Raw genomic sequence first — 25645 nt, forward strand, 5'->3', positions numbered from 1 at the left:
TGCATTGTTGTCACCGATCGGTATTTTTATAACACATTCACAATAATAAATTGAAAGTAAAATTGTAACAAAATATACACATAATTTTACATTTAATTTATCTGTTTATTTAAAAAAGCAAGATAGGCCTATATGAAATGTAAATTCTAGTGACTTACTTATGGCTTTTAAGGAACCCGGAGGTTCATTGCCGCCCTCACATAAGCATGCCATCGGTCCCTATCCTGTGAAAGATTAATTCAGTCTCTATCATCATATCCCACCTTCCTCAAATCCATTTGAATATTATCCTCCCATCTACGTCTCGGCCTCCTCAAAGGTCTTTTTTCTTCCGGCCTCCCAACCAACACTCTATATACATTTCTAGATTCACCCATACGTGCTACATACCCTGCCCAACTCAAACGTTTGAATTTAACGTTCCTAATTATGTTAGGTGAAGAATACAATGCGTGCAGTTCTGTGTTGTATAACTTTCTCCATTCTCTTGTAACTTCATCCCTCTTAGCTCCAAATATTTTCCTGAGCACCTGTGCACACCTGTGGAGTAACGGTTAGCGCGTCTGGCCGCGAAACCGGGTTCGAATCCCGGTCGGGACAAGTTACCTGGTTAAGGTCTTTTCCGGGGTTTTCCCTCAACCCAATAGGAGCAAATTCTGGGTAACTTTCGGTGCTGGACCCCGGATTCATTTCACCGGCATTATCACCTTCATATCATTCAGACGCTAAATAACCTAGATGTTGATACAGCGTCGTAAAATAACCCAATAAAATAAATCCTAAGCACCTTATTCTCAAACACCCTTAAACTCTATTCCTTTCTCAAAATGAGAGTCCAAGTTTCACTACCATACAGAACAACAGATAATAGGCCTATAACTGTTTTATAAATTTTAACTTTCAGATTTTTTGTCAGCAGACTAGGTGACAAAAGCTTCTCAACCGAATAACAGGTATTTCCCATATTTATTCTGTGATTAATTTCCTTCCGAGTATCATTTATATGTACTACTGTTGCTCCAAGATATTTGAATTTTTTTTCAACTCTTCGAAGGATAAATTTCCAATTTTTTTCATTTCCATTTCCTACAATATTATGGTCACGAGACATAATCATATATTTGGTCTTTTACTTTACTTCCACACCTATCGCTTTACTGGCGTCAAGTAAAATTTCCGTGTTTTCCCTAATCGTTTGTAGATTGTCTCCTAACATATTTACGTCAGCCGCATAGACAAGAAGGTGATGTAATCCGTTCAATTCTAAACTCTCTCTGTTATCCTGAACTTTCCTAAAGGGTATTCTAGAACGAAGTTAAAAAGTGAAGGTGACAGTGCATTGGAAAAACATCCGACAGAAACCGACTTATACGGACTCTGCTATACGTTTCACTGACACATTTTAATTAATCGAACTAGTTTCTTCGGAATACCAATTTCTAATGTAAATTCTAATTATTTTATTTAATCTCGTCTTTAGGTGTACACATTGTATCGGGATCACTTTTCTTTTTTCTGCATAGTTGTGCAGAATGCTATTCATATTTCTCCAAGTCGCAGCCTGAACACCCGCAAGACTTCTAACACATGAGTACAGGCTGTTGCAAAAGAAACATTACAGTGCTTCCATTCCTCAAATGAGTTATAGAAATTCTTAAAGTTAAAATAATGTAGTCCAGACACATGATCTGAAGGCATTAAGTCGTCAATTTAAGCAAAGAAACTTAATCATAAACAAGAGCAAGAAAAACCTTTTGAATTCAATATTTTCTAACATTAATAGAGAAAAAAGGAGTTCAGGCAAGTTTGAGAGAGCAGTGCCCCCCCCCCCATAACTCCACCTATGGTAAGGTGGTCAAGTAAACGTATAAAACATTGTTAACATCCTACGTCCTTTTCATACACACGCGCTGACAGCAGCTGACAGTAGCAATCCTATGACCCATGACCTTGCTTAGCTTCCTAGCCGCTTGGGCGCTACTGTCGCATGTTGGCAGAAAAAATGTTGAGAGTTGCGCGACAGTTCTGTGATAACACTATTGTTTAAAATCTAGTGATATTATAGTGTGATTTAAACTTCGTATGTTGGCTACTCTGTGCTAGAATTTTGTATACAGTTGTCAGCTGATGATTACTCATAGGATGCATATATAATGTTGGTTATTAGCAGTCTATCATAATAGTGTTGTATATGAAGTAAATTTGTCTTCATATCGGATTGTATATGAAACAGCCATGTTTTATAGTGGGAATTGGTGTTGTACATTTCTTATATGTGCGTATCTACTAATAGGAATATGCACATCAGCTTACAAACCAGTTGTCATTGTCCATGGAGTACTGTCAGGAAATGAAACTCTGCTTCCAATGATAGAACGAATACAGCAGGTAAAATAACTTTCTTCTCCTTTACATTAGAAGTTTAGTTTAAATTGTAAAGTGTGCAAGTGATGATATTTTTTGCTCAACTATCGATATAATATTTGTGTTTGAATAGTTTCATCCAGGAACGAAAGTATATGCGACAGACAAATTTGCAGGATGGTCAAGCCTTACCCCGATGTGGCACCAAGTTGAAGAAATTGGCCAAGATATAATGAAGATAGCAGCAGAACATCCAGAGGGAATTAATCTCATTGGTATTTACTTCTGATATAGAGAGATTCGTCATTTGTAGTCGCCTATAAGTTTATCTGTATTGATGTGCTCTGAAGGTTTTACTTTTTGTTTGATAGTAGGCTGTATAGCCTAGTTGTGATCGTTAAACCGAGAAGTTAACGATTTTCTGTACCTAGGCCTACTTTGTACTTTTCCCATTCCCTATAAATATTTTGGCCTACATAGGCCTATTATGTTTTAGTACCTCGACACGGAAATCAAAATTATTTGGAATATTAACTTTAAGCTGCAGGTAGGCTAATCACAAACCCTGCAAAGTACAGTGCTAGTCAAATGTTTTATCACAATATTTATATTTACACACGTGAAAATATAGGCCTATTTCTTTCCTATGCTATTTTTTTTTCGGAGGTAAAAGAACTAAAAACTAATCATCAAAAATATTGCTGTCTTTGACCGTAGTCTAAAGGACACATGCTTAGATATAGTTGTATACTGATTTTGATAAACTGGTTGCCAGTATCAGTATCAATTGAACTGGACCTAAGTTAACTTATTTATATGATTTTGTAATTACAGTAGTGAAAGTTAAAATTTTATTTCACAGTTTTTTTTGTTAGATTCTGTAAATTAGTTCTTGTGGGGGCCTAATTCCGAAGTCTCGTAACCTAACATTAAACCTCCGAAACAACACAGGGCACTCACAAGACAAGGGTTAGGCTACATACTCATAGGCCTACCCAGTCCTGTGATATGAAGTTAAATTTATTCATTAACCATGCCGAACCCTGACTCCTTGGTCATGAAACACTTGGCTTATGTTATCGCTGATACACCACAACGGGTTTGTTTCATACTATTGCAGAATTTATTTATTCTGTTTTTAACATAGTTGAAGAATATTTTTATTAATATCATTATTATTAGGCATATTTTTTAATTTGTTGTTGAAAGTATATTTTAAATGCTGCACTGTACACGAGAAGATTACGAGTTTAAACATATCACCCATATTAAATTTATCAAATAATTATGTAATAGGGCCTACAAAAATTCTCAGTTAATGCAAATACATTTAAAATAAAGATTGACTACATGGTAGCATAATGATGGTTGATATGCACCAATTTTTGTTTCGTTTCACATGTAATTTACAGTATGTCAATGAGATGTGATCACACTCAATTTGCCTTTCATTACATTCTTCATATTTGTTACAATTAGGCTATCTAATATAAAACAAATCAATCAGCAAAATCAGTAATATGAAATTAACCAGTAAATGCCCAAAAATTCTTTTTGTTTTAAATTTCTATTTTCCTACTTGTACAAAAGTAAGTGAGAGAGAGAGTGCGTGCGTGCGTGCGTGCGTGTCAATACAAATAGCTATAAAATGTTTCTGAAAGGAAAAAATTGATCACTTCTTGAGAAATCAATATTATGAAAACGCAACACTAAGTAGATAGGTAGCCTATATATATTTTTTTACCCTGAAATGGAATGGTGGCTAAAATATAACTGAGACTGATGATGAGTATTTTCATTGATATTATAACATCCAAAATTACATTTTACTCAAATGATGTGGCAGTAACATGATGGCGAATAACATAGTCACACACAAAACAAACTACAATTCAGAATTAGAAAAGAAATACATTCATTTATTCTTGCCATAGTGTTTACATGAAATAGGTACTAGCCTTTTTTTTTTTTTTTTCCAGTTACATACCTATCAAAATTCGCATTATTTTCTAATTGGGATGAAATGGAACAAAACATTTATTGTGAAGAGCTACTTTACATTTTATGCAATGGTTATTTGTTGTGCATCTGCAGAGTGCACATCTTGCACACTTTGCATAAAAAGCAGGGAGGTGGCAGTGGTTGTCAAATCCTACTTGTTCTGGCACTTGGTGTCTTGACTGATCCCGTTTTTATTTTGGTGTTGTATAAACATTCAGTTGTGGCAAAGTAACTTTTTGTTATAATTCCAGCCAAGTATCGGTATTAGTTTTCACAGCATCTGTTGTGCATGATAGGCTATTTTATACATTAGGCAGAGCCATGCATTTTGGAGAGCAGCAAGTTCCCACAGAAAAATTGGTCACCACCGCACTCTTTTACAATCAATTCCAACAATGATTCATTGAAAAAGAACCGAAAAAACTGAAGCTGTGTTAAGAGATTACTTAATAAATTGGTGTGGATTGGATAGTGTGTATAGGGTTGCCAACTTTTCTTATCGATATTTTTTAGTGACTCATGTTTTCTTAATTTCTATTAAAAATTACATATTAAAGGATTACACATACAACCATTGTACACACACATTTTTGTATCTTAGTTTCTAATGGCTTCATTTAGCAATTTACTGTCATTTTTAATACATTAAAAACTCTTTGCAGGGCATGTCAGAATTTATAACAATTTGAAGCTCTGAATTGATCAGTTCTGGTGAGTATCTGTTACTCACATCAATCCATTTGTTCTTCATCATTGAAAATACTCGTGTCACAAACGCATTCAATCCAAGTATGCTCAGTATGAAACACATGAGTCTACCGATACTACATCCATCGATAGCAGTATCGATTGTAGCAATGAGTGATCTCTAATGCACAGCACACATACTTCATACGTATTTAAAAGAAGTACACAGGCACACACGTCTTCCGTCACTAACATGTCGGACTGTACCGAGCTGTGGCAACGACCAGTAACATACAGGCCCGCACAGCTTTGAAACATGAAGCAATCAGCGGTTGGGATCTCTCCGCGTTCTTCGGATCAAATGTGAATGATCACACTGTATACAATTTTCTGCTGAAGTACCAGATGGATATCAATTTATGATACAACATGTTGCAACATTTATTCCACAAATTTGAAATGATCGAATCACTTCTATCAATTTATAGCCTACATTTGATTATTTTGGGTTCTTTAGTACTAAATATTGCATTGTTACCTTTGTTTTTAAAAGTTTCTTGCCCAGAACAATATTTACAAAATTTGTCACAGAAAATAGCTATTTACGATACAAGATCGTAAAGGTTCTCTTTTTGGCACAAGTCTAAAGTTTGTGAAATTAGACGAAGTTGATTTCTTGACCGTTTAAGCAGGCCATATTATCAACAAAATGCTTAGGAAAAGTTGAATGCTAAATTTTGTTGCAATGAGTACGGGTACTACAGATTAACAACAGAATAATATGGGCTAAAATGTAAATATGAATGCTAAATTTGTTACTTATTTGTGTTACATGCAATATTTATGTCATGAGAGATCGAGATACCGTAATACACTAATTTCTTATTGAATTAAGTTTGTACATTTAATATTGCAATTTTCTTTGATTGTGCATAAAATGAATAACAGTGCATAAAGTGATTACCTGTATTTACTTTTTTTTACGCATTAGTGTTTTAAAGGCTCACTTTACGCACTGTTATTGTTGTTGTTGAATCTCCAACAAAGAATCATACTTCATATTTGTAAGTTAAATTAGTTTAGGCCTATCATTAATTAACATACTATATAGCATTAGAAAGAATTATTACAACATTTCAAAGAGGCTACGATATAATATTAATAGAAATGCAGAAATAATAAATTGGATTAAATCTGTGTTTACACGATATTGGCCAGAAATATAATAAATGAAAGTAGGCTATTGATTTCATTAGGAAGAACCTGAGAGCATAATTTATGCAGAAATCTGAAATTATAAGTGACCCAAACATGTGAGTGGAGAGGAAGCAAATAATTTTTTGTTGGCCTGTTGTGATCTGGTTCATTTTGGAGTTCTGTCATTACTCACAAATATACCATTTTACAGACATTGCTTAGTTTGTTCTAAATTACATCAACTAGCCTATATTTGACACCGTGTAAGCATCTGGACACATTTTGTGTTTCAACAGAATGTCATAAAGTGTTGTTTGTTATCATTCACGTTTATCTCAAACATCCTATTGACATTTCCAAGCAAAGAAGTGTAAGACATGGTGTGTATGTATCTTTAAATAGGTCTGCAGTTCATGCATGATATTTTTAATTGAAGTTTTTCGTTTTTGCTTTTGTATGTGATATATGAAGGTGACTAATAAATGAGAAAATGCGGTGTATACCATTCAGGGCAATCTGCTACACTAAATTATTAGAAACTTGCTTAATTTGAATGACTTTATCTTTCATTGTCAGAAATTCTTGTACTGCACAGCAAATGATTTATGTTTATCGTTTTTTATACAGTAGGGTGTATCAGTGGTTTTGTTTACTTGATGGCCTATTTTTATTTTCAGGTTATTCTCAAGGTGGTTTGGTTGCTCGAGGAATTCTGGAACGATATCCTAATCACAATGTGGATACATTCATTTCCTTAAGTTCTCCTCAGGGTGGACAATATGGCAGTAAGATATTTATTTATAATATCGTAATGAAGTATTGGCACTTTATTTTTGTGCAGTATGTAAAATACAGTATGTTATAATTCCTCTCCATTTTTTCCACAGCAAAATTCCTGCACCTGTTTTTCCCTGGTCTAGTTTGTCGTACAGCTTATGAGCTGTTTTACTCTGCGCTTGGACAGCATACATCTGTGGGTAATTATTGGAATGACCCACACCATCAAGATTTATACCGTAATTACAGCAAATTCTTACCATATATTAACAATGAACTTGAATCACCAGAAAGTAACGATTATAAACAAGGCATAACACGATTGCGTAGATTGATTTTGATTGGTGGACCTGATGATGGTGTAATTACTCCTTGGCAATCTAGGTGAGTGTCATAGAGACTCTAGATTATTGAATTTCTTATGTGCCTCTTTGTATATGATGTCATTGCTATCATAGTTATAGTCATTGCTGCCACTCACCACCACTACCACCATTATCATCATCGTCATCATCATCATACCACTATGAAGATAGCAGAGCTTGTACTTAATTGAAAATTCGAAGTCTACATTTCTGCAGTATGAGCCACTGCGATGTTCTAGTGGCTAGAGTGCTGGACTTACAATACTGTGGGCCTGGGTTCGATCCCCAGCGTATCCACAATTTATAACTTTTGTTGGGCAAGCCCATGGTGCAGGTAACACTGGGTTTTTTTCCAGGAGCTCTGTGACATCCCAACAATCTCCATCATCATCTCATCTCATTATGGGTGTAGTTTAGACCAGCCTCCTATGGTGCACCTTGGGTAACAATTCTGTCAGTAAATTGTTTTATATAACTAGCTTTATATGGGTGAATCACTAACAGTCAAGTACCCGCCATTAGTAAAAAAGTATATTATATATTTCTGCAATACTTTATATGTATGTATTTTCTTAAATGGGAAAGTAAAAGAATGAACATTTCTTACAGATATCATTTACAAAGTCGGGTCCTTTGTATAAAATGCAGTAAAATTGTTTACTTTTGAAAACAAACTTTATATATCTTTGTTTCAGTCATTTTGGTTATTTTGATGAAAATGAAGAAGTTGTAGAGCTGAGGCAACAGAAAGCTTATGTAATGGACTCGTTCGGTTTGAAGACTTTGGATAAGAAAGGGAAACTCCAACTAATAGAGTTGAGTGGAGTTTCACATTATGACTGGCATACAAACAAAACAGTCATAGATAAATATATCATATCATTCCTCAAATAGATTTGGCAGCTGGAGTATCATCAGTTCCTGAAGATGGAGTGAGTGTACCAGCTGAATGTCTCTTCCTGTTCTCTTAATGGAAGCTCAAACCATTCAGTGCACATAATGGCAACAGTCAAAGCCATGACTTAGAATTTTAACATATATTTAAATTTAATAAAGTTAGTAAGTAATATCAGCTCAGTATTTCTTAATTTTAAGATATTATTTTTTATACATTACATCTGATTTTTCATATAACGCTTTTTTATGTAAGAATCTTCTGAGAAATCTTAAAAGTCTGATATTATTTTAAATGGTCAGGAATGAAAATTTCGAATGACTATATATTTCCGCAGATAAGACGAGATATAAATTTCGAGCACAATATTATGGTTTTAGCTTATATCTGTCCTTCAAGACGATCCCTCAAAAAAAGTGGAAAGAGTGATAAAATCGTTCAAAAAGTGTGGAATTTCTACCAATATGGAAAGTACAGAGAACGATTTGTTATCGAACATTGATGACGAAGTAGAATCAGGATGGATAAATTTAAAGATACGATGGAAAGTTATGATGTTATTGATACGTCACTACTACCGAAATATAAGTACTTAATTTAAATTATTCTCTTATCTCTTCCTTCTCTACTTACTTTCTTCCCTTTACTTCTAGCTTCCTCTTCTCTCTTCTTCATCTTTACATATCTACAATTACACTCTAATTTTATATACATACTCTCCCTATTAGAGGAATCAAACATGAAAACAGCACTATTTGCAGATGATATAGTTTTGTGGACTTCCGGATCTTACAGATATAGAGACAAAATTCAAAATTCTGCTCTTAAAGCTCTAAATCAACTACATGAATGGAATACATCAAATTTGATGATACTCAATTTAAGCAAAAGTAACTACCAAATATTTTCACTTGGTAAAAAAGAAAGAGAATTCAATATCCAACACAATGGCCAACACCTTCCTAGGACTTATGAATCCAAATATCTTGGAGTTATTTTCGATAGTAAGTTAACATGGAGCAACCATTTGAAATACATTTCTGAAAAAGCTCGTAAAAGATTCTCCCTTCTAAAAAGACTAGCAGGAAAGAAATGGGGATGCTCTAGGAATACTTTGAACACTACATACAAAATGTTTATACAGCCAGTGCTGACATACTGCGGAGAAATTTTAATTACTTCACCTTTCATTAACGAAATAGAATATGTTCAAAACCAAGCTCTCAGACTCATTACTGGTGGAATCAAAACAACTCCAATAGATTCTATGAGATTCCTCACTAATATTAACAGCATCAAAATGACTATAGAAGAAAAAGCACTGATTCAGTATGAAAAACTTATTAGATTACCAGGAAACAATTGGCATTCATATAGTCCTCTCTATAGATTGAAAACTCAAAAAAGTTTCATATCCATTGTTCAAGAATTAAAACAGAAAATCAATATCCCGAATTTAAAAGAAAACCTACAAATTAAACCAAACCCTTTAACTCTGTTAAATATAGAATATAATCTAAATTTAACAGAAGAAATACTAAAATCAGAAGTAAACACTGAAATATTAAAACAATTGTCTTTAGAGACAATTAATATTAGGTACCCTCCACAAAACTGGCTTCATTTATACACTGACGGATCCTTGATCTCCAGAGAACAAGGTGCCGGTGCAGGTGTTATGTGCTGTCTCTTCTCACTTTATAGATCTCTTGGGTATGGAACAACAAGTTTTGATGGAGAAATCATTGCAATAAGTGAAAGTCTCAGGAATCTTCTATGCCACATCAATAAATTTAAAAATGCAGTTATATTGTCAGACTCCAAAGCAGCTATTCTATCAATAGTCTCTAAACACACACCTTCATCTCAAACAGCAGAAATAATTAACATGCTCTCTCAATTAATATCACTTAATAAAAGAATTGTATTCCAATGGATACCATCCCATTGTGGAATCCTGGGAAACGAGAATGCGGATGCTTTAGCAAAGAAGGGCAGCACTGCTACTTACAGACCTGTTACTAAATCTACGTTTTACTCTGTGAAAAGATTTATTAAATCTCCATACTTAGACTTTAACAAACAAAATTTGATAACACAATCCCAAGGGAAAAAATGGAACTCTCTGCATCAAAATCCACAGTTAATTCCCAATTTACCACGCAAATCGTCTGTAGCTGCATTTAGATTGGCAACAGGCCATGATTGCTTGGCCAAACACCTGCATAGAATTGGAATATATCAGTCCCCTAACTGCCCATTGTGCCACTCAAACCAAGAAATGGATTCGGAACACCTCAAAATCTGTGCTTCAGTGGCTGGCCATGATAATATCTTTGAAAAATATTGGAGTGCAAGAGGTCAAATGACTTTATTGTCAAACGCCTGGCATTAGAAAACAACAACAATTTTATGAACATATATCATACATTACAATTTATTTACTCACCACTGCCGGCATTGAGATTCGATCCAGGAACCTTCACATCTCATTATTCTCATTAGTTATCCAACAGTCCAACACCTTAGCCATTAAGCCAAGAAGACAAGTTACAAATGAACAATCAAAATCATCTATGTGAAGAATTGTAACGACTATTTCTATGATAGTAGTCTGTAAACAAAATAATAGATGGCGTAACGTATACACAGAACTAAATATGTTGACAGGTTATAAATTCATAGTAGCAGATATTAGTTCGACTATGAAAGCCAATGCCGGTATAATAGTTCAACGCAAGGAAAATATACGACAGACTTTAATGTGGATAGATATTATATTGTGACTAGAAAGTGTAAAAAAGTGTTCAGTTTTGTAGAGAATTTATACTGTTATTACCAGACATCATTTCAAGTGGTAGTAGTGGTAGTAGTACTTATAGTGCAATGCGAGAAAATATGTGACAGACTTTAATGTGGATACATATTATATCACTAGAAACTGTAGAAAAAGGTGTTCAGTTTTGTAGAGAATGTAACTTACTTCCATTAGAATAACCAAAAAATTGTGTGCATAGTGAAAACTAATTGAAAGTTAAAACTCTCAAACGATCGTCAAAAAATACTTTGTTTGAAGAGTCTAAATTTTCAATTTTGCAGAACAGCATTCTTACATAGTGTTGCTTTCATGAAATTTTTTTACTAATAGCTAGTAGTGAAAGTAACTTAAGCATAGTTACCATACGAGTATGTGTTTCTTACAAGACATCGCCAAAGTGTACCCAAGATACGGCAAGCAGAAATTGAGTTCAAAAGCCTATACTACTCGAATAGTTAAGTTAATGATGAATAAAACAGAATGGTGAATACTAAATGTTATATACACTTAATTGAATCGCATTAATTCTATACTATATAACCAAATCGTGAATTAAAAAAAACATGGTGGTATATAAGTATTATAACTACCTTCTGACATCATCAATGACATTTCCATCGTATCTTTATATCTTGATGGGCTCTTTGCCTCAGAGGACGAATGTGATTGTTGTATTTTATAATGGTTTCGGTGCACAATTATAAGTTTCTCTCTCTCTCTCTTTCTCTCTCTCTCTCTCTCTCTCTTTTTTTATATCTGCTATTTAAGACGACCCTCAGTTTTGTGTGTGTGTGTTTTTTTTTGTTATGATTGAACTGTCGTCTTATCTGTGGAAATATACGGTATTACTGCAGAAGTGAATTTTAACTTCTTTATATAGAAATGTATATAAAATTTAGAATACAAACTTCATATTTTTGTTGTTTACTAGCCCGCTGTCTTTCAGTGTTATTGTATTTCCAAACTTGTGTGTGTTTTGAATCAAAATGATAAAACCTTTCTCTATTATAAGATAATTCTCTAAGAAAATGTTTATTAAAAAAAAACTTTATAGCATGCTCATATACGTCCCGTGTGCATGCGTGTGAATGTGACTTAGACAAACTGAGTGTGGTGTGTATGTATTTGAAAGCATGTGTTCTTACTTTTATAGAACCTTTTGTACACATGGACAGGATTTATTGAAAATTCGTGCCTACCGGTACAGTATAAAATGACTGTCAACGCAATTGTTGAATTTTATTTTAAATTTATTTATAGTATCTGAAATTGTACGATAGTATTGCTTCGTTAAATTATAAATTATCATTATTTCATTATGTTGGTGTACTGTGTTTCCAAAAGTTGAATTGTTTCAATACAAAGACGGTTCTTTTGTTTTCATGTGAAAGAACTAATGTTACCTGATTGTTACTCATTTAGCAGCGAAGCAGTTTTGAGAACAATAGCATAAAAGTATCAGAACAAAATATGTAAGAAGAAAACATTGTTTAAACTAAGTCAGAGGAAAAAAAAAAAATCATCAAATTTCTTCAACCTAAACTAATAGGCTAACTCATTTTATTAAGCAGTGTATGTGGCATTTCATGTCAGATGTACAGTAAGTTCAGAAAGTATTCATACATTACTGCTTTGTCAACTAGAGTAGTCTAAAAATAAAAATGTGGACCATGAGGGCCACGAGAATAATTAAATGTCTTATTGTGTGATGTTCTTTATGTCATAGGTCAATATTATAAATTAAAGTTTTTCATTTATAAAATAGTATTATGAAAACGAACACACTATTGGTCATGTGAACAAAAGGCATTTGTACATCTACTGTACTTGCATGGCTCATTTCCAAAAATAAAATATTGTATATTTTATAATATATTCGTTACTGTAGGTACGTTAACAGAATTAAGTCACACAGAATTGTGTGCACTCAAAGTTGGGTTTCTGGCGTCTTGTCAGACCATTTGAGTTGTGTGGATAAAGGGAAGAATTGTGACGGTGTAAGCGAAGGGTCCAGGGATCGTTTTCCCTTTAAATTATTCAAGCCTCCTTCACAGGAAGCTTCTACCTGAAAGCCAGATTTGTATAATAAAATATTGTAGTACATATTACAACCACAAGGCTTCCAATCTCGAGTGCCCCCACTATCCTGGAAACTCCCTGCAGGGAAGTCCATTCACGATTCCCAGCATTCAGGCAATTGGACAGGAACTTACCACACAAAACCTAGTATTGGAGCAATCAGCTGTTCTTATCATAGTGGATCTGAGGTCGAGATGGACTTTAAAATATAAAGTACAGTGTAGAACAGTGCATGTTGAATACTTTTGCTGAGTATTGGTTGTATTGTGAATCTAGATTTAAATTTGTGAGAAAATCCTGATGTAAATTTCCAAGTAAAGTAATGATGAGACTTCATAAGAAATTTTACACTACTGATTCAGTGTTGGACAAGGATTTAAGAGAAGAGAAATTGAATGAAATAGGATCATTAGAAATCTTTCAATTGTCTAGGAGCAAAGTGTGCAGTTTCACGTGAATCTGCACACACAACAACAAAATCACTGAAATTGCGGCTGTAAAGATTTTAATGGTTCAGAAACTAAATAATCCCAATAGCAGTGTCAGTGTCGTGATTGGTTCCTGCACTCTGTATATGATACGATTATGAATCCAGAACTAATGTTTTTTTACTGACAAAGGATGGCTACATTGGGATATGTAATTCCCCAAAACAATCGTCATTGGAGTTTGATAGTGCCTTATCATTTACATGAGTATCCATTACATGACATTTGCGAAAAACAATAAAAATCAAAATCATTAAGATAAAATAATTAAAATCACGCAAAAACTTGTATATAAAATAATGTTCTGTAACATTACACAAGAACTGGGCCTAGTTTTAGTAATTTATTAGAGTGATGTGAAGTTTATCTACAGTTTATCGAACATTTGTTTTAATTTAAGAAAAACTTAAATGGCATTTAATTACTCTCTTTAATCATAAAATGGAAGAGTAGTCTCAATTTGCATACTATGTCTAGCCTGTGTTAGGGGCGCTCGTGACTGAAAACCCTATACTTTCTTGAATTATCTTTTGCTCTGATAACTGGTTGGAATTTCCATGGCATAAATCTCACAGAAATGAATGTCACTGATGGGGAAAAAGACATTCATTCACCTTATAATAATGTACTCCTCAGATGTCTGTATTGCAGTTTGTCAGGAGATTGAAAAGATTTTCTTTACTTTTTTTTAGAGTGTTGTGAAGAAGCCACAGTCTAGTCTGGTAAATGGTATGTGTTTTTCTGAAACATGTAATTATCCTAAAGGATTTTTGTTCAGTTTTACTTATCTCCGTCCTTTTATATCCTATATCGAACTATATACTCCACCAGTTCAATATATTGCTAGGGACTGACATTTAAGAGGAGAGGAGTCTGTCCACTTCTATGTGAGGAAAGAGAAAGAGAGACGATGTCGTAGCCTACAGATAAATGACAAACTTCATCATGAAACTTAAGTGTGTTTGAATAATGTTGTTTTTCGATATTGGCTTCAGGCAAATAATTAACAAATATCTAATATGAAACTTGGGAAGAGAAAGAAGTCGTACGGTGCAAGGTCCGGCGAATATGGTGGATGTTTCATCACTGGAATGTTGTTTTTCTCCAAATAACTCTTCACAGATAGTGCATTGTGTGCTGGCACATTGTCTTGGTGAAGGATCCATGAGACATTCTTCCACAAGTCTGGTCTCCTTTGTTGCACATGTTCACGGAGGATTTCAAAACATTTTTATATTAAACCTGATTGACAGCCTGACCTTCAGGCACCTAATCAATGTAGATAACCCTCCCCCTCCCCCCGGATATCTAAAGAAACAATCATCATTGCTTTGAATTTCGATTTACTCCTGCACACTTTCTTCTTCCTGAGGGATTGGGGGCTCTACCAATGCATGATTTGTTGCTTAGTCTCTAGATCATATTGAAAAATCCAAGTTTCGTTGCACGTAATTACGTTTTGGAAGAAATCAGGATCTTTTTCAATGTTTTCAGGAGTGTCAGCACAGCAGTTCACTCGATGTTTCTTTCGCTCAGGTGGAAGGATTTGTTGTACCACTTTAGCACACACCTTTTTCATACCCAGATCGTCATGCAAAATCTAACACTTCCTTTGTTGATGTTGGTAAGTTCCGAAATTGCTCAGATACTCAGCTGGCGGTCTCCTCGAACAATTCTAGTGACTTTCCCCACACTCTCTTGAGTTTTTGCAGTGGAAGGAAGGCCTGATTTTGATCATCCCCGACATCTTCCCTACCCTCCTTAAATCTCTTAAACCACTTGAAAACTTGTGTGCAAGATAGACACTAATCACTATAAACTTCTGTCAACAAATTGTAAGTTTCTGTGGCAGATTTTCCAAGTTTTGTAAGGAATTTGATGTTAACATGTGTTCTACTTTAGCACTCAGCATTATTCCGACAGAGCTCAGACACATGATCCGCTTTTAACACCAGCCACGGCCAGATTAACCGCCACGCATAAGTGAAACTCTCCTCTCTTCAGAAATGAGTAATAAAATCAATCCGGTTTCTTCACTACCACACCGAGTATAATAATTAATTTCTCTTAGAATACAATCATGGAATAAATCTTGGAATAGCCTAACTGTAGAATAAATGGAGCTCCATGTTGTATGACATTCTTTTATTGCAAGGTTATATATTGTATACTTAACAGAATTGGAACAGAGGTTGGCACTACTTCAGATGGTGTTTTGTTCATGAAGTGCATTCACAATATCAGTAATTGTTTATATTTCTGAACATATTACTATTTTGTCTATGGGGCTTATTATAAAAAATGAATGAATAGAAAGAAATTAGAAATCAAAACTATAAGATAGAAGATACATTTAAGCTAGTTGAGATAGTGAATGACTATAAGAAGGTGCTGGACAAAAAAAAAAAAACTGTCATAATGTCTATCAAAAGTTATTTAATGCTCAGACTAATGACTACAGGCATGCAGAACATATATAATATTACAATATTGCCTTATGAATTTGTTTAAAATTTAATTTTAATTATTAAAAAAATTAGCATTTTCTTTACAGTGTTTATGTGAACTATAGTGGTTTTAAATAGCAAGAACTCTACCAATTTTAAATCAAACTTTTATTCCTTATTACTGATATATTCATTAAGGTATGCAATTTGAAACATGTACACAAGAACTTCAACGTTTGAAAATTACATTGCTAAGATGGCGTCCTTCCACTTGAACGTAATGTTGAAGATGTTCCTTGAAGCTTCACACTGAATTTTCTAACATTGCTTTAGAAATGCCATTGATTTCTCGTCAGATAGCTGCTTTAAGTTGCGGTATGTCAAAAACATGCAGTTCCCGGTAATGATTGTATTTTTACCAGTCTATCATGTGTTCCAAATTATTGATTAATACCAGTATGTTAAAACAGTGTCCATTTTTAGTCTAAATCTTGCCAGAAATTCTTCCTCGTCATACTGATTTCATACATCAGGTTTATTATGCCTTATTTTATTTTGTTTCTGCATTCTCAAAAATATATTATATGTGTAGTAATTCACAATCGGTATCAGAGATTCATGTTTAATGCTACTGTCATTTTATAATTTATTCTCTAGATAACAATTTAACAGTGACTGAAAGCATGGAATAGCTTACTCGAAAGATATCCTTCTGTTAATGCTCTATTCAGAGTTCATACAAGACATTTCTTGCATAATGATGGAATTAATTTTAACAGGACTTTATTCCATTTTTGTACGAGGGTCACTACAAAAGTAATGCACAACATTTTTTTAATGTATTTTTTATTCTACATCTTTACAATTTATGGAGGTCATAGATACATCCTTTTCACTTGTATTCAAATTTAATTTAAGTCATTCCCGTGAGTGGTGCCATGATAGCACTCATTCAAGATGGCTGCTGTACTTGATATTCATCAAAAGCGATCTGCTGTTATTGAATTCCTGTGCTGTGAGAACGAGACAGTGGGAAAAATTCACAAGAGATTAAAAAAGGAAATGCAGCTCTTGATCACAGTGCAGTGGGGAAGCAGATTATCTGGTGAAAGAGGGTACGCCAATATTCGGGATACTCCTCGCAACGGCAGACCCTGCACTGCACGGAGTCTTAACAATGTGCAGCACGTTAACAACATGGTTGTGGCTGACAAACGCGTAACAATGGAAGAATTTTCACTCCAAGTTGGAATAGGAGAAGCAAGTGTGCAGAATATTGAAACGATTGGGTTAAAAAAAGGTTTGTGCCAGGTGGGTTCTGAGAATGTTGACAGAAGCCCACAAAGAAACCCAAAAAACAGTGTGCAGCGAACTTTTGGACCAGTATGAGAATGGTGAAGATAACATTCTTCAAGAATTGTGGCAGGAGACGAAACATGGCTTCACCATTTTGAACCAGAGACAGTGGAGTGGCATCATGCAAATTCACCAAAGAAAAAGAAATTCAAAACTGTGTCTTTGGCAGGAAACGTTATGGCTACTGTGTTTTTCGATTCAGAAGGACTCTTGTTTGTCGACATCATGCCACACGGAACCACCATTAATTCTGATGCATACATGGCAACTCTCAAGAAACTTCAAGCTCAACTGAGTTGTGTTTGAACACATCGGGGGAAGCAGGATGTTCTGCTATTGCATGACACCGCATGGCCACATGTCAGTCACAGACCAGATCAGAAAACTTGGATTGACAACACTGAAACATCCGCCTTACAGTCCTGATCTGGCGGAACGAGGTTTGAAGATGACAACTCCCTCGTGCATGCTGCTAGAGAGTGGCTGAGACGTATTGGTCCAGACTTTTACCATGCAGGTATGCAGGCCCTTATTCCAAGGTGACGTAAGACAGTTGAAAGGGACAGGGATTATGTGGAAAAGTGACATTTTGTTCCTAAAGGATGTATCTACATTCTGTGAAAAATAGCGAAGCTGTAGGAGGAAAAAATGAAATTTTAAAATAAATGTTGTGCATTACTTTTGGAGTGATCCTCGTACAACTGGGCCTTTGTGAAGATTTCTATGTCAATATTAACTTTGCCCCATTTGTTAGATTATTACATGAAACACAGAAAATCACGAAGAAAATGGCCTGGTTTGTTTTAGAATAAATTGTTACTGTATGTTTTTGATTTCAAATAAGCAGTCATTAAGTTGTTAGTAAACTCGTTATATTTTATGAACAGGATTATGAGAAATCGCCATTCACAGACAAACGGCATGCCCAAAGTCACTTTCTCAGTAAACTTGTATTTCATGAAAATATCCAAATAGACTTTTTGCCATATCGCACTACTTTCCCTTTATACTTCATATAGTAATGAGAAAGTAAAAATGAGTGTGAAAGATGACATATAGTTTCTCATATGTTTTATATATTTTATTTGGTAAAAATTAAATTTCTTTATCATGTTGCAAATGATATAATTATTTGTAGTTTTTTTTATCATTTACAGGACATAATTATATACTGTATCATATTCCTGGATTGCAGTTGGATTGCTGCAAGCAGTCTGTGAAAGATACCTAGAAAGAGAGAGAAAAAAAAAAGAAAAAGAAATGTATGTAGAATTTGTGAACCTGGAAAAGTCTGTATGATGCGGATGATCACTGATAGTGACTTATGAAGCTCACTAGTAATTAGAAGTCCACGTGTTGTAGAAGAACCTGAGGACATAGGCGATGACTCTATGCAACTTAGTCCAGTTAGAAAAGCTATTGAAAAGGTTTTCTGCTTCTGGTTGGCTGGCAATCAAGCAATGCAGCAATGAGAGTCTCTTCATTGTTCAGGAATTTCCTTAGGCTCATTTGTAGTTTTAGTTGGCCATGTGCAAGGATCTGAGGCACCCACCATAACTGGCTAACTTGAAGTTGTTCTGGATATAATATCTGCAGGATTGTCTTGTGGTGCCACATAAAACCTTTTGATCTGATGGTGCAGCTTTTCGGTAGTTGTCAACAATGAAGTTGTTGATTTCTTTCGTTGTTGGACAAAATGTGCATATATAAATCCAGATAGCACCCAACCAAGTTTTGTATTCTATACTCTAGGATAACCATTCCTTGATTGCTGCTCTGGCCTTAAGATTTACACCTAAAACATCTATCTCCCTAGGTCGGTGAAAACTGGGATCAGCAAGAGGTGTATCATTAGGCAAATTCTAGTATTCATACTGTATTCTAAATGATGGAAATGGACCAGTTATCTGCGGCAGGACAGAACATACAGTATGTTTGTTGTAGGTACTAACTCTGGATACTATTAGAAGTTGACATAAATTGATGACTCTTCCTTTACTATCCTTAATGTTGACTACAGCTGTAGACAATAAAGCATCATTATGTGGACATGCACTCTTGACAGAACAATAAGATTGAGGCTTTGACTCACTGTTGTTGGAGTTAATACAGGATCCTGTATCTTTATCAATGTGCAACAGAGTATAATGTCTCTTGTTTTAGTTACGTGACTTGCAAGTATTAGACTTGTGATACCCTTCAAGCAATTGTAACAGTTTATGATCTCTTACAAGTTTAACAAGATCATTAACACTTATATCTTGTAATTTGATACACTTAAATAATGCATGTGAAGAATTATACAATACACACTGAGGAGATGTGGTTACAAATGATCACTGTTGACCTTTTATACTTATGTCACATTTCACATCATCTGGATTTCCTGTACTATATTTGTTGGATACAACAATCTCTAATGCTTGACAATTGAGGACATAGATATAATAACAGCATAAGTAGATTTAAGTTATTTTGAGAAATTGAAAGACGAAGTTTTAAATTTGATTAACTGAACAATAAATACTAGCGTAAGGTTAAATGTTATATACAGATTGTTGTTAACAATCAGATAAGATATTTCTAAAGTTTGTACTTGAATATCTTGCGTGATTTCAAGGATATAAATAATTAAATTTTCTTAACATACGCTGTTATTGCATGGAATGCACAAATATTATTTAAATCCAAGTTTTGACTAATTTATCAGATGAACATGAATGCGCTGTGATTGGAAAACAGGTTTGGATGATTCTTTGAATAGAGTACATCAGCTCTTTTTTGTAATTTTACACCTCGCTTCTCTACATTATTTAATTTTAAATCATTGTAAGAGAAAAATTTAACCTTTTTATTTATGAACGTGAATGGTTGGAAGTTGGCAGAGTATGTTTGAGACCCAGATACATTGCTATTGTGATAATGAAGTTTCGCATATTTCTGAATTGAAATTTTGTACCCTTTCGCAGTAGGTATTCTTAGGAACAATGGTTTGAGTACTGAGGCACAATCTTTTATTAAGTTGGCTGACATACATGGAAGAAAGGGTACTGGATTTTTTCTGCTCACTTTCATTATGTTGATGTACTCTTCAACATTTTCTATGTTTTCAACCTGAACATCTGAATCACTACAAATAGATACACCAGATTCATAATTATTATCACTTTTATGCACTATTCTTGCACATGTCTCACTAGTAGGCGCCATTTTGTCCTATTTCCACTAGCCGAGATATCGATTTTGTTCCATGCAATAAGAGCATAGCATATGGCAACTATTTCTGTAAGCTCCTGATCTCTAGGAGATGTGTACATTATTAAGAAGAAGTTTATTAGAGAGCAGAAAGTTTAAGGATTTTGAAAACGATGTGTTTGCAATAACAGCGTGAGTAGACTTACGCTTTTATTGTATCCAGGTTCTCAATTGTTGTTGGCCTGGGTAGTGTAGTCGATATAGTGCTGGCCTTCTGTGCTCGAGGTTGCGGGTTTGATCCTGGCCCAAGTCGATGGCATTTAAGTGTGTGACGTTGATATAACCTCAGCAGTTGCGAGCATCGTTAAATAAACCATAATTTAATTTTTAAATTTTGTCAATTGTTTTCTAAAAACCGAATCAAATCCTTCAAGCTGGGTTGTGTTTCACCTGAAGAACTGTGCTCAGACTTAACAGATTCTAATATTAAAATGAGACAACATCATGTCATGCAATGGAGGATCAATTTTCAGGCATTTAGGTTGCTGCAAAGTTGATGTATGAGCAGTCACAGCTCCTTAGGAGAATCTTGTTTTGTATTCGGAAGATATAGTAACCCTTTAATATGCAGATCTGAAATAACCCTAGGGTTATGACACCAATTACAAAATAAGTCCCATGTGACTTTAAAATTGTCTTGTGATACAAGTAAAATTTCAATAAGGTTATATGGTTCGCCTGACAAACATGAAAATAGGTAGTAGTACCTCTATATATCTGAAAGTATGTAGTTTTTCATTATTAAAGGTTCGAATGTGTCATAAAATGCATGAAATCTTGCAAAGCTCCACTGAACTTCAACAACGAAATAATTGGATGCTTTAACCCATTACTGCTTGTATTTTCATTGGATGCAGAATATGATTGGAATGTAGCTCGTGTAGATAAAATAGTTTCAATTTTTGCTTCAATGTCCCAACATAATTAATCAAAGACTTCTCTGTCGAGATCATGTGCATTATCATCAGGATCATCAATTTTCAACTGTTTGAATGCTGTTGTATTTATCCATCAAAGAAAACAATGTCTTATGTCCGACTTTGATTTCATTCACATTTTCTCAGACTTCAAAAGCAATCACGAAATTACTTAAGCAGGTAATGCATGATTTTATGACTGCACGTTTTTTTCACTAAAGTGCGTTTCTGCTCACTTTCCGTAATGGTCCAGGAAAGAGAAATGGATGGGATAGATAGAGCCAGATTGTATTTACCAGGTCTGCAATGTTGGCGATGCATCTGCTGTTGCACTGATAATCTCTAGTAGATTTCTTTAGGTCTGCGACATTGGTGATGCATCTGCTGTTGCACTGATGATCTCTAGTAGCAGTGGCGGCTCGTGAACTTGTGGACAGGGGGAGGTGCAGTAGATTTTGGTAGGCCTACATACAAATTTCAATTCTTGATATCATTACTAATAAGTACAGGACAAAAATAAATGCAGTACATATCGAAAAACCAAAACTTCTTGACTTAGTTGGGACACGTCTATGGCATCATTTGCCATGATCACTAAAAAAACTAATACCATTGATTTCAGTCTGAATTTCAGATCGGCAGACACTCAACATGCAATCTACCAGTTCATTCTGAATTGTTTTAGAATTACTACCTTTAAACATAGTGGTATGTTCCAAATGATTTTTGAGAGGCTCGTTTAGATTACTCACGAACTGTAGCAACCCATGAAATACACCAGGGTTCTTCAAATCATTTTTTTCATCGTGTCCTGTAAGGGGAAATTCATATTGGCCACAAAATTTGATACAGCCAATATATATTTTTTTAAGAATTCCACGATTTTTTCTCAATCCTTTATGTTTGAGAATGTTTGTTCTGTACACTTCGCTTAATTGCGCAGCAATATTAGTTTTCCCTAACATAGCCAATGAAACAACATTTTTCAGGTGAGACTGAGAAGACTCGTGCTTTTTAATTTTAGGGGTAAATGTCCTAAATCTGTCACACCACTCCTAGTCCATGTAGTATCACCACCGAAGAGGAGGAAAGGAAAACAAAATACATAATTTTTTTTTTTTCATATCCACTTAACCACAAATGCTTAGCGTAAATTTCATTGTTACACTTTCTTACATATAGGATATGCACTATTTCGGCTGGATGAAGCTCGAGTAAGATTTAAGTCAGGTAACGGACGATCCTTTAATACATCAATCTTCTCCACAAGGGAAAGTTGAGAAAAATAAAATTAATATTCTGTAATTCACACACACTCATGCTTGCACATTTGCACTGGTTAAGTTATGGTCACGGTACTAAGATGTCATACCAAAGCTACACTCGGATATACTGATGGTCAACAATTTTCTGAAACCGAACAAGAAGTCTCTTTCGTATTTTACATGCTATATCAAAAGGATTCTACTCGTGCAATCATTTTGAGTTAAAGCAAATATTAGGTTCTGCTGGAAGTTGGATATATACGCAATAATAAGGCAAAAGAGAATATTAATTTCGTTATATTAACTCGATAAGATTCTACAACAATAAATATGTGAAGAGAAAATAAAAATTTTGCCATTTTTTTTTTCAAGGGAATATAGAATCCATTTGATGTAGCATTACAATAGCGGTGTGGGAGAAAGGAAAGATCTTTCTTTGTGGCCTGGGTCTGCAAGCCACTGCAGAGAAATATGGGTTTTAAACAGCGGCAGTTTACCTCTGCCTCCCTTCACCTCTCTATCCCCTGACCATGCAAGACACATTCACTATGAGCTGTCTCACCCTGCAGATCCCAAGACGGCTTTGAATTCAGTGTCAAATCCAGCACAGTCGAAGTGCAAAAAGATTATGCATAAGATAATAGTACATATTCCCGCCCAGATTAAATATAAAACAATTTACCAATAAAAGGTGTAACAATTCTTATACAAATTAAAATAAATATTTTTATTTTCTTGTCAAAGCAGGGAGTGCTGCAGCTCCGCAGCTCTTATAGGCGAGCTACCCCTGTCTAGTAGCTTTCTCTCCATCTGCGACATTGCATCTGTCGATGCATCTACTGTTGCACTGATGATATATAGTGGCTCTCTCCTGTTGCCATTATACAGTTTTTGGCAGGAAACTGTCACTGTCGGAATCGGTTACTGGTTTGGTGGGAAGCATATACAATGACAAGATGGCATCACTGAGTTAGCATCAGTTGTGGAAGGCAATATGGTGGCCAATGCATATGCTGTACTTGGTTCTCACAAATGCGTAATTGTAAATTCACTACCTTGGTACTTGTAAAATTTATTCTTCCACACCATGCACAATTTCACAATATTAGGTTTGCAGATGGACTTGTCATCGCATTTATCACACAATGGCACATCGTGGAAATCCAGTCCTTTGCTTCATTTACTTAAGTCCACATATAGTTCGATATCCCATGTTCTTTCACATTTTACTGTGAGTTAATATCCTGTACACTTGTCTCTATTCAGTGTCTGTATTAACACAGTGCACTTTGTATATATTCAATGTTCGTACGTATCCATACACATTACACTTTGTATGTAACCACATTCTTTATTGATTGCCCCGTTTCACACATAACGGCGACCGTCCAAACAACACCGTTTCACAGTTAAAGGACAAAGATTATAAAAGAGTTTTCACACGTGCTGGTGCCGTCAATATGGTAAGTGGCCATGTAATGTTGCCGTGCCTTCCCACTACAAATCTGGTGATCATCACCATCTTAACAGTGCAACACATCACAGTGGAGTGAACAGTTGAATGGCTTCCTTCACACGTGCCATGTCTATTATCTGGTTCCTTACCTCAGTGGTTCCCAAAGTAGGGGTCAGTCATGTAAGGAGCTGAGGGAGGGTCGAGAGATGATTTACAAAAAAGTTTCATTAACATACATTTATTTTGTATTTAGAAACATAAACAACATAAAAGATGTTTCAGTAGTTATAAATTAAAAAATAATGCAATATAAATGTGTCTGTTTTTCAGAAAGCAGCTTCTTAAATATGGACTTCATATGTCATACATATAATAATATAATTTTCAAATTGAAGGATATTTCTCACTTTCGTTTTGATGATGATAACAGGCAAGAAATTTATTTTGCATAAATAGGGGAGAGGGGGGTAAGATGGAAAGGTTAAGTTCAGCTCAACAGTAGAAGCATCAGATCAACTTTAAAACAATTTGTTTATCATTACATTAATATTTAATATCAGTACTACATTTGTACAAAATTTTACAGGAATCAAATAAATAATTCTCCCCCAAACAGCTTAATTTCCTGAAAGTGTATTATTTCCATTTTGCTCTCATCTGGTGGGCAAGATGGAGCAGTCATGAGGGTAATATGTAAAAGTGTTACAAACTGATTTTAATCTCCTGAAATTCCTTGCTCATCCAATTGCACATTGTATGTTGCCACAATATTGTTGGAAAATGATTTTCACTTAATATAAATTCAACGTTCAACCAAATAATCATTCTAATGATGCCACAATATGGGTGAATGTTGGCAAAGTCAATCAAGAAAAAAATAACAGGCCTACTTATACTCACATTCATTACCATTGGTAGAGGTTTCAGGGAGGTTAAACACACTAGGAAACATTATTAAAATATTAAACACTTGATCTACAAAAATCACAAATATATACAGATTGACTGGATGTGTAGTCTGTGCATTGCTCATGAGTCCATTTTTGACAGATTGCATTGTATCCACATTTCTCTACTTTTACTGTGAGAAAAGAGTTTGCCACAAAACAAGTAACAGCCTCATCAGGTGTAGGATTATCCACAGGAGGTTGTGGTAATTTAATTATATTTTGAGTATCTACTACTGCTGAATTTTGGTCCTTAGAGCCAGATGCTGTCAATTTCAATTCAGAAGATAAGCTTGCTTCCCCCCCCCCCCCCCCCCCGTGTAAAGTCTTC

General features: G+C 34.8%; 1 protein-coding gene across 2 annotated transcripts; it reads left to right on the plus strand.

The window, feature by feature from the left end:
• Window positions 1-2089: 2089 nt before the first annotated feature.
• Window positions 2090-23012, plus strand: Ppt2 (palmitoyl-protein thioesterase 2). Of its 2 annotated transcripts, XM_069818096.1 has the most exons (6): window positions 2090-2388; window positions 2498-2639; window positions 6927-7034; window positions 7137-7410; window positions 8087-8323; window positions 18632-23012. In XM_069818096.1, the coding sequence occupies exons 1-5, from the start codon at window positions 2236-2238 to the stop codon at window positions 8283-8285; spliced, it is 876 nt and encodes a 291-aa protein (XP_069674197.1). In that variant the 5' UTR covers window positions 2090-2235; the 3' UTR covers window positions 8286-8323; window positions 18632-23012. The 2 variants fall into 2 exon arrangements, with proteins under 2 accessions (XP_069674197.1, XP_069674195.1); XM_069818094.1 differs by lacking the exon at window positions 18632-23012 and having other exon boundaries at window positions 2091-2388; window positions 8087-12506.
• The last annotated feature ends 2633 nt before the right edge of the window (window positions 23013-25645 follow it).

This window comes from Periplaneta americana, chromosome 2, assembly GCF_040183065.1.
Source record: "Periplaneta americana isolate PAMFEO1 chromosome 2, P.americana_PAMFEO1_priV1, whole genome shotgun sequence".
Classification (NCBI taxonomy): Eukaryota; Metazoa; Arthropoda; class Insecta; order Blattodea; family Blattidae; genus Periplaneta; species Periplaneta americana.

What these genes read in the sequence shown, in the direction of transcription:
- Ppt2 (XM_069818096.1), top strand. Translation starts at nt 2,236, where the DNA reads ATGTTTTATAGTGGGAATTGGTGTTGTACATTTCTTATATGTGCGTAT. An exon ending in TGATAGAACGAATACAGCAG is followed by an intron (nt 2,389 to 2,497) that starts GTAAAATAACTT and finishes GTGTTTGAATAG; the next exon opens with TTTCATCCAGGAACGAAAGT. An exon ending in AGAGGGAATTAATCTCATTG is followed by an intron (nt 2,640 to 6,926) that starts GTATTTACTTCT and finishes TTTTATTTTCAG; the next exon opens with GTTATTCTCAAGGTGGTTTG.